The sequence below is a fragment of the Strongylocentrotus purpuratus genome, unplaced genomic scaffold, assembly GCF_000002235.5.
Source record: "Strongylocentrotus purpuratus isolate Spur 01 unplaced genomic scaffold, Spur_5.0 spur5_scaffold_12, whole genome shotgun sequence".
Lineage (NCBI taxonomy): Eukaryota > Metazoa > Echinodermata > Echinoidea > Camarodonta > Strongylocentrotidae > Strongylocentrotus > Strongylocentrotus purpuratus.
In genome coordinates this window covers 32,537,581-32,546,947 of record NW_022145597.1, presented here as the reverse complement: position 1 = coordinate 32,546,947, position 9,367 = coordinate 32,537,581, and the positions used below count along the sequence as shown (strand labels likewise).

The following is a 9,367-nucleotide window of genomic DNA, read 5'->3' as shown; positions in this document are numbered from 1 at the left end:
GGATCAGTCATGTTCTGTGCACAAGAGATTAGTATCGTTCCACCACCGCGACAAAGACTGTAGGCGACACAGGTCTCAACTGAATCATCTCACCAAAAACTTTCACTCGGCAAAGATGTGATGATCTTACATCCTGGATACGCTGGGATAACGTTGATCAATCTAAACGAGTCTTATATGGTTAGAAATATAAAATCGCATAGAAAATGGCTTTCTCAACCTAAAAATTAGAAGAAGGCGGTATGCCAAATTGTGACATAGTAGTTAAGCTCTCTCGCTCGCTCGACCCGTTGATTTTACACAGAAAGCGAGCTGAAAATAACAGTAAATTTACTACATTAACAAATAAAACGAGATAGTAAATCATAATAAAATTGTAATTTGTTTGCTTTACCCAAAATAACATAGTTTTTGTCGTATTTTACTAGTCAAACTGGGCGAAATATGTGGTACTTTTAGCAGAATGAATATGGATGTAAAAAAAGACGTGTTTTCACTTCATTCTCCATAGAACATCTTTGGGTAATAAAACAAGCACTGTTTAGTGACCCGAACGTTTTGATATGTTTGTTTTCACAACTAAGGAGACAATGGCGTGTTTTTAGTTGACACTAGACTTTCTACCCCCCCCCCCCCTTCACCCTGGCATCGAATGACCAAAAGAGGGGGCTAAAGAATGAAAGAAAAAAATAAGACGCAAGCGGTAAAGGAGGAGGAGAGGGCAACATGCAGAGATGATGATACGATGACTCCACCTCTACTCCTCGATGACGATGTTTTTTCGCATTGTATACACAGGTGATACCAATGCCCCCCCCCCCCCCACATGACACCAGTACCCCCTTGATGGTTAGACCTATGCTATGCTACTGCTCTGAGTGACTTTGATTATTCTTATAGGCCTACTTTGATAAAGTATTGGCGCCGTACTTCATACCAATCATACCAATTATTTTAAGTGATTATTGCTTCTCTATACCATCCTATACCATCTTAGTATCTATTCTTTTTTCCTCTCCCTCCCTCTTTCTCTCTCTCTCTCTCTCTCTTTCTCTCTATCTCTCTCTCCCACTCTCTCCCTCTCTCTCTCTTCCACTCTCCCTCTCTCTCTCTCCCTCCTTCTTCCTCACTCCCTCTCTCTCTCCCTCTCTGCCTCTACCTCCTATCCCCCTCGCTCTCTATTTTCTCTCTTCCTGTTCTCTCTCTCTCTTTCTCTCTCTCTCTCTCTCTCTCTCTCTCTCTTTCACGCCCTCTCTCTGTCTGTCTCTCTTTATTATATTCAGCCATTAAGCAGCAACAATGGACAAAATGCTTATGATGTGGATGACTAATTGCTTTTAATTTAATTAAATGTATGTAGCTTTTACGATACATCGTGTTTGATATTTTCCTACAACCGGATGACCAGCACTCAAGATTTGGGTTTATTTTTTCGAAAACTTTGCATCCCTAAAGGTACCTTGATAACTTAATGATTATCACTCAAAGACATGTGAATTCAACATGTGTTTATGGATTTATACAAGTCTCTCGATGACCTATTAATAAATTCTTAGATAAGAAACCAATGAAAAACAGATATGGAACATGTGGATATCATACGATTAAATATTTGTATATTGCCCTTGGGGGACTAGGGACAGGACATTTGTTCAAAGGAGGTGTATTCAATCAAAATCGAATCTACTGTTTTCATTGAATTGGAAGAGAAAAAAGTTCTTAATATCATTAGGCGCAAAACGAGATGTTTGTTTGGATGATGTTTTCTTTCGCCTATCGTGATGTTGGGCCTGGTTTAAAAGAAAGAAGGGAAGGGGGGCTTACACCCTTCATACCCCATCCCTATGCCTGCCCATATGCTGTATCTTACATGTGATCAACATACTCAACCATTGTACTTGTATATGATTCCTCAACTTAAGAGAGAGAAGATATTTTTTCAGAATTCACATTCAAATATTGGTAAGTAGCTAGGACTCTTTTGTTTTCTTCATACACTGAAGTTAGTGAAGTAATTCATTATTTTGTGTCCATTCCAGCGCTGTAGGCTTTTTTTTTTAAATGACGTTATTGATATTTTGGAAATAGAAATGTATTTTGTATCGATTGCATGACACATGCTCAGGTGAAACATTGCTCCGCGGTCAGTTTGGTTTCTACACGAGGTGGCGCGATAGCTCATGTGAGGGGGCTCGTGAATATGCTCGTGTTATTTGATAAAACATTAATCCCCATTACCAAGTCCCTCAGAGTGGATTTAAAGCTGTCAGTCCCCAGTTGCTTACTTACAAGCATATACATGTTCATGCCTTCTTATAAGTCAGGTAAAACAATATTCAAATATCAAACTTACTGAACTTAAGAAATATTAATCACTTACCCTAAACGAAATCTAAAATTCGAAGGCACAATGAGAGGATTTCACTGAAATTATCATAATTATACATGTATTATCATTATTATGTAAAGACCACTCAAGGAAGATAAGAATACTTTTGTATTTATAGAAGATGGTCTTTGAAGAGCTTCCTTTAATAACATGGTTCAGTGAAAAATTGTCCAAGGGAAACCAAAATTTCAGTCTTTATAGGCAGGTAGTTATTCGATGTTTTTATTCTTTCATAAATGAAATATTTTTTGTTTTTACAGAGAATAGAGATGTTGCTATACGTTTGTATCCTACTGATTGCGGCACTCCATGGAGGTCACGCATCCCTCATCGATGACACCGCCAATGAGGTCGAAGTTGTTGACGACGAGATGAAGACATCTTTGACATCCCCACCCGGCGTTCAGAATTTTCTCGGCGTTGGTTATGACATCATCGATGGAAACCCAGAAGGTGGAGAAATCAACAACGGTGGCGTTGACCCAGGACTCAAGGTTAGCATTGCTAATTGTTTTTCTTTCCCTTTCAATATCTTCATTTGTGTGTGTGTGTGTGTGTGTGTGTGTGTGTGTCTTTCACCTCCTCCCCCCCCCCCCTCTCTCTCTCTCTCTCTCTGTCTCTCTGTGTTCTCTTTCGCTCTCTCTCTGCCCTCCCCTTTCTCTCTTTCTTCCTCCCCCTTCGTCTTTGTCTTTTCTGCCTTATCTTGATTCCTCTCTCTCTCTCTCTCTCTCTCTCTCTCTCTCACACATCCCTCTCTCTCCGTTATTATGTCTCTTTTCCACATCGTGAAATTAACTAATACAACTCCATCTCTCTCCCTCTCTCCCTCCCTCTCTCTCTATCTCTCTCTTTCTCTCCCACACCCTCTCCTTATCATGTCTCTTTATCACATTGTCAAAATAACTGATGTAATCTCTCTCTCTCTCTCTCTCTCTCTCTCTCTCTCTCTCTCTCTCTCTCTCTCCTTTATTATGTCTCTTTATCAGACTACATTCCGTGTATTTGACTTCACCTACGACAAGGGCATTGAAATGTATGGTTATGCTATACCAGACCAAGTAAGCTATGTCGATAGACAGAGCTCCGTCTCAACCTCATCACGTGACATCTTTCATGGGACTCAAAGTTACGTTCAAAAGTTGGAGAAGGAAAGCAATATCAGGGGTAAGTATTGTCGACTTGAAAACTTTATTACGTAAATTTTTTTAAAAACCCAGATTTTGACAGGACAGCAGTATCAGTACAAGAATACCTTTAAGCATAAAACATGAATCGCAATGACATTTACCTAAATAATATAATACATACAGTCCAGATGGTTATGTAAAACACGACTTGATAGTTTATTTCCCTCTGTAGAACAATGCGAAGGTTAGTATGTTCATGTATTTTTTAATTTGAATTGAATTTAAATGTATTGGTTTCTATGTATTTGTTTTAAACATATATTTTAATGTCCATGGATATATTAAATAAATATGTGGGACATATGTGTGAAATAACAAGAACATACTTAATCCATACTAAACATAAGTTAAATATGGAAGGTCACTGTCTCCTGTAATTTCAGATCACATACATTCATTCGTTGTACTTTCAGTTATATTATGCCCGTTAAACGTATCAACCTGCTAATTTAAAAACATAACTAATGCCATTTGAGAATCTTTGGAGTATTTCTTTCTCCTTCTCTTTCATGTCTATTACCTTCTCTCTTCCTCTTATTCTCTCTCCTTTTTATGTTTGTCTGTCTGTACCCCTCTCCATCTGTCACACAGGAAGTGCAAAAATCATTCGTGGGAGATTTTCTAAGAGCAAGAGTGAGTAGTCACAAATCGTTATTTTACTACTAATCTATTGTTTTTAAAACCTCGTATCACCGCTTTCTACCTATGCAATTTTGGAGCTTTCAAGTCAATAAAATTGGATACACCCTGAAAAGTAAACGGTTTTCTAATTTTCAGTCACACACCCTTTATAAGGAATGAAGTCTTCTGAGGTTCTAATACCCTGAATAATAATGTTTTGTAGAGAGAGATAGGATCGAAAAGGTCATGTTTCATTTTAAACGATTATGATTCGGTATCCCATTATCGACTATTTTCGATACTTTACAGTAATTTCACGAACTGAAATTCAATGTTCTTTTTAGATTTTCAAATCTGATATTTTGGACAGCCACCCCTGGATAATAACCCTTAATCTAAAAAAATATTTTTGAAAGAAACAAAAATGTAAAACCCATCGTGACGACTAATGGATATGTGTTCTTGAAAGTTAGGTAAACTGTTCATTATTTTATGCAACGGCGGTACATTCTATATTCATGTGGAAGCATTCTTTTCAAGAGGGCAAACTAAAGGTATGTTCATGAAGCACCTCCATCACTTTGGCTGTGATTGTTCTTAAATGCACAAAGTGGGACGTCTCCACGTGTAACAGATCTGTGGATATTTTGGAATCATTTGTACAAGTGCTTTCTCCCAAGTGGCTTATTTTGGTAATTTCTACCGGGATATTTGTCCTGGTGGTAGTTGTCTAGGGTAATGATATGAAGTTTATGGTCTTGGTATATGGGCACTCGCCTTAAACGATTTATTTTTGTTATTGTGCTGTATACTTCTAACTTTCTTTGGGTATCTAAAATTGTCGTCAAAATGTCAAGCTCTCCTGACATATTGTAAAAGAATAGACCTGTAGAAAGTCACCTTAAGTCTTATATAAAATAGCAGATTATGACGTGATCAATTGATTTTTTTTGTTCTTCTTCAAACTCACTGGTGGAATATTTCAAAAGTGCCGCTCCTTCTCTCCCCTTTCCTTTTCTTCTCTGCAAGTCAGTCTTTTCTATTTGTATTTGTTATTGTTGTTGTATCTAAGTTGATGGCTGCGGGCACGTCAAGCTACTTTGCTTATTCATGTAGCCCTCCTGCATCTAATGTATGTCAATTATGCATTCAATATATTCGTTTAAATTCGTTTATTATCCGTATAAAATTATATACACTTAAAATATTGTATCAAACCATATTATGTTCATGAAAATGTATGATGAAAAAAGAAAAAAGATGCAAAAACCACTAAATCAAATCAAATCAAATCAAATTATACAAAATTTCTTCCAATCCTCGCATGATCTAGACTATGAGTCGATCCAGGCAGGGGTTGAATACCGTGGACTGGTATACTACGAGAACAAGACAGTTGCTTTAGAAGCAGAAGCTCGGTATAACTGGGAGCTAGCTGAACAAGAACAGTACCCCCTTGACAATGGGTTTGTAGTGGAGGCTTGTAGTCTGCCCGCATCCTACAATGAAACCAACTATATGCAGTTCGTGCAGAGAAGAGGAACAGTACGTATACATATATCAAATTAATTGATTGAAACAGAATTCACATTATTTTTTGATTATCTTTGATATGTGAGTACTTACAAAGAAGAATATAAAAAAAAAAAAAAAAAATCAATAATCGAAAATTCATCAAAGTATTTATCAAAGTACAATAACAAGCGGGAGAATAATTTCCAGAATTTGGGATCATCATCAATTTACAAGTTATTAAAAAAGACAAATCGTTAAAAGGTTACGAAGGAAAAATTGAAACGGAATGTCATATACATGCAGTCACTGGATTCAATTACTATTTTACACATTAGAGTGGATATCTTCCACTCCCTGGTGACAGAACCTGCCCAGCCAACTGGAATTGACACAGCTGTTTTAATTGTATAGTACAGCGATAACAGATCAAATATTTACTTTTAATTTACTGATAATATCGCAAGATACTTCCGGAATGACCGGGTTCAGAAGGTCATTTTGGTAATTTTGATTATATCTTTTTATATCATATTTGTTCGTGTGATCTAAGGTAATTACACCCGATACAAGCTTTGCTTTTCGATGGCTTCCTTTTCAGTGTCATGTCTCTGTTGTTGTACATGAAGTATATTTTTCCAGTTGTTTATTATTTTTAATAATTAAAAAATAAAATCAATTTTAATTTTAACATGAATAATGATTATTATTAATATTCAATTCAATTCAATTCAATTCAAATTCTTTCATGTTTCCAACAAAACATTACAAATCAATTATAAGCATTTAAAACAAATTTAAGAAATACATGTTGGAAACAGAGGGGTCCACTAAAAAGCAATGCTTGTACAAGTGTGAACACTTCAAATGAAACTTAGGAATAATGAATAATTAAATTAACTAATCTGTAACTACAAAAGGAATTACAAAATAGGGGAAAGAAAAAGGGGGATGCCAACAGAGACGAGAAAGGGACAAGACAATACTTTACACGACAAAGATAGAAGAACACGGTCATAATACAAAGAGTAGACAATGACAAAAAGAAGTACAGAAAATAATACTAAATGATGAGCTGCGTGTGGGGTTGAGAAGAAGAAGAAGATAAGGAAAGAGAAATGCGCGTTTGAAAAGAAATAAGCATGAGAAGGAACAATATAATATATCAAATATCTGTATATATATATATATATATATATATATATATATATATATATATATATATATCTTGAGTCAACGAGCGGAGAATGATTTTGTATTAATGTAGCACAATAATACATTGCACTGGGCCTTTTTGATCAATTTTTTGACAATATAAACAAAAATATCTTCCGTAGAATGCATTTTCTACGTTCCATTTTCTATTTTTTCTAATTCTAACTCCTGAACAATATCATACATGACTTAAATGTTTGTAATTAGCTTCATTGTTTTGTTTCCTTATGTGCAAATATTTTGTCACTTTCTCACTTGCATTTTCTCACTTCTATTGAGCCAAATCTACCCAGTGACGACTTTTTTTTTTCTCTCTCTCTCTCTTCTCCATAGCACGTTGTGACGTCAGTTAACCTCGGAAGTAGGAAGATTGAGCGATATGAAGAAGAGACACAAGGATTCGTCCACTATGCCAGGGAAAATGTTAGAGAAGGATAATTATAAAAAGATAAAGACAAGGTTACTAGTGACACTGGCAACTAGTCAGTCCGTGTAAGCTAATATGCAAATACGATTTATCCAAGTCGTCTAGCACAATGTTGGATTTTGTTTGGGTGTCGCCGTTTGCGAGATGATTTCCTTGCTCTGTTTATGAAGTAGTGTACACCCCTCTTCTTATGTTCTGAATAAACGGATTCAAGAGCAAGAGCGCATTTTTTTTTGTGTGTCCCAAAATTTGAAAATTTGGCCGATAGATATTTCGTTTCGTTAGGGGGGGGGGGGGGGGGAGGGTAAGGTCAGTTTTTTGGGGTCACTCATTACCCCAATTTTTTTAATTATTATTATTATTTTTTGGGGAGGGGGGGGGGGGGGGGGGGGGCGGCCTGAAAATTTCAAAATTTGGCCAACCGATATTTCGTTCAGTGACGGGGGGGGGGGGGGGGGTAAGGTCACTTTTGGGGATAACCCTTTTGCACAACAAAATAAAAACAAGTTTGTTTTCTTTTTTTTTCTTCTTTTATTTTGTTTATTAAAACAAAATTGAGGGGGGGGGAGCATTTACTAAATTATCAAAATGGGGTTCATATTGAATTCACTGCAGGTAGCGAAGAGTACCTCCCTACGAGCTGGCTTCATGGGTTACAGTATTGGTCTAGCTGTTGATATGGAAGAATTCAAGGCTAACCTAGGATCTGGGATGAAGTTCGGTTCCAAAACCCACACCTTCACATCTGGTAGTTTTGGTAGGTTTAGGTATCGGGGTATGGTTAGCATAGTGTCGTAGTATGGTGGCTCATTCACTTTACTACATGTATTTAATAGTCTAAGAGTTGAGGGTTCGAATCCAAGCCCAGCATTAATGTCGTTGGGTAAGACATTAGTCCACATCTGCCGCTCTCCATTTATATCGTGCTAAATGGGTACCCGGATAATGGCCATACTTTGTATGTGGACAAACTTGAATCCAATGACCGGGGTACACATATCAATATTAAGGTGATATAAAAGTGTGTAGCGAAAAGTGATAATGGAATGAAATTTGTTGAATATACGTCGTCATTGTGTTGTTCCAATCGTAAATAAATAAATTGTACATTTATCAGAAAACCAATATACGCCGTCCAAGATTTCTAAAAGATTTTAGTGTAGTGGTAAGTTCGCCAAATCGAGGTTATATTCAGATCTGTTTGTCCATTTTTTTTTTAGCAAACCCGTAAACTGAAAAAAGTAGTTCATATCTCGTGCCACAAGCCCGTTTCATTCACCTTTCAATTAGACTTGTCGTCAAATCATAATTCTGTTTCGATATTTTCTAGAACCGATCCACACTGGTCTTGATGAGATAGATGAGGTCTTTAAGGCAGAGTATTGGACAAGGTTTGAGGACTATGTAGCTGCAGGATTATGTGATCCTAGCTGGATAGATACTCGTGAGAGCGTCGCTAAGAACATGATGACTGCTCTGACAGGGTATGCAGTCTGGAGGAACGCACAGGACGCTATAGGTAAGCCATAGAGGCGTATATAGCCATGAGAGGGCGGTACATCGCGTGTCCCCAATTGAATAAAGAGAAAAGAGAGAGAGAGAGGGTGCATAAGAAAAAGAGAGAGAGTAGAAAAGAGAGAGAGAAAGAGAGAGAGAGAGAGATAGTGAGAGAGAATGGGAGGGAAAGAGATCGAGAGAGAAAGAGAGAGAAAGAGAGAGAGAGAGAGTGGGAAGGAGAGAGAGAGCACTAGAAAGAGAGAGAGAGAGAGGGAGTAGAAAAGAGAGAGAGAGAGAGAGAATGGGAGGGAAAGAGAGGGACAAAGAGAGAGAGAGAGAGAGAGAGAGAGAGATAGAAAACGAGGTAGAGAATGAGAGGGAGAGAGAGAGAGAAGGAAGGAAGGGGCTCGGGGATGGAACATGAAAAGATAAATATGACCCATTATTTTTATTCCCTAGCTGCGCTCACTCGCTCGATCGTTTGATCAAATTAATGCACCTAGAAGCTCCCTCAACAGA

General features: G+C 37.3%; 1 protein-coding gene across 1 annotated transcript in view; it reads left to right on the top strand.

The window, feature by feature from the left end:
* The first annotated feature begins 2,567 nt into the window (after positions 1 to 2,567).
* Positions 2,568 to 9,367, top strand: part of LOC575120 — a 10,604-nt gene continuing 3,804 nt past the window's right edge. The window contains exons 1-7 of the mRNA XM_030981495.1: positions 2,568 to 2,883; positions 3,376 to 3,553; positions 4,168 to 4,209; positions 5,531 to 5,742; positions 7,258 to 7,347; positions 7,967 to 8,108; positions 8,682 to 8,870. Coding sequence (XP_030837355.1) covers positions 2,626 to 2,883; positions 3,376 to 3,553; positions 4,168 to 4,209; positions 5,531 to 5,742; positions 7,258 to 7,347; positions 7,967 to 8,108; positions 8,682 to 8,870 — 1,111 coding nt within the window. The 5' untranslated portion in view covers positions 2,568 to 2,625. The remainder of the gene's footprint in view (positions 2,884 to 3,375; positions 3,554 to 4,167; positions 4,210 to 5,530; positions 5,743 to 7,257; positions 7,348 to 7,966; positions 8,109 to 8,681; positions 8,871 to 9,367) is intronic.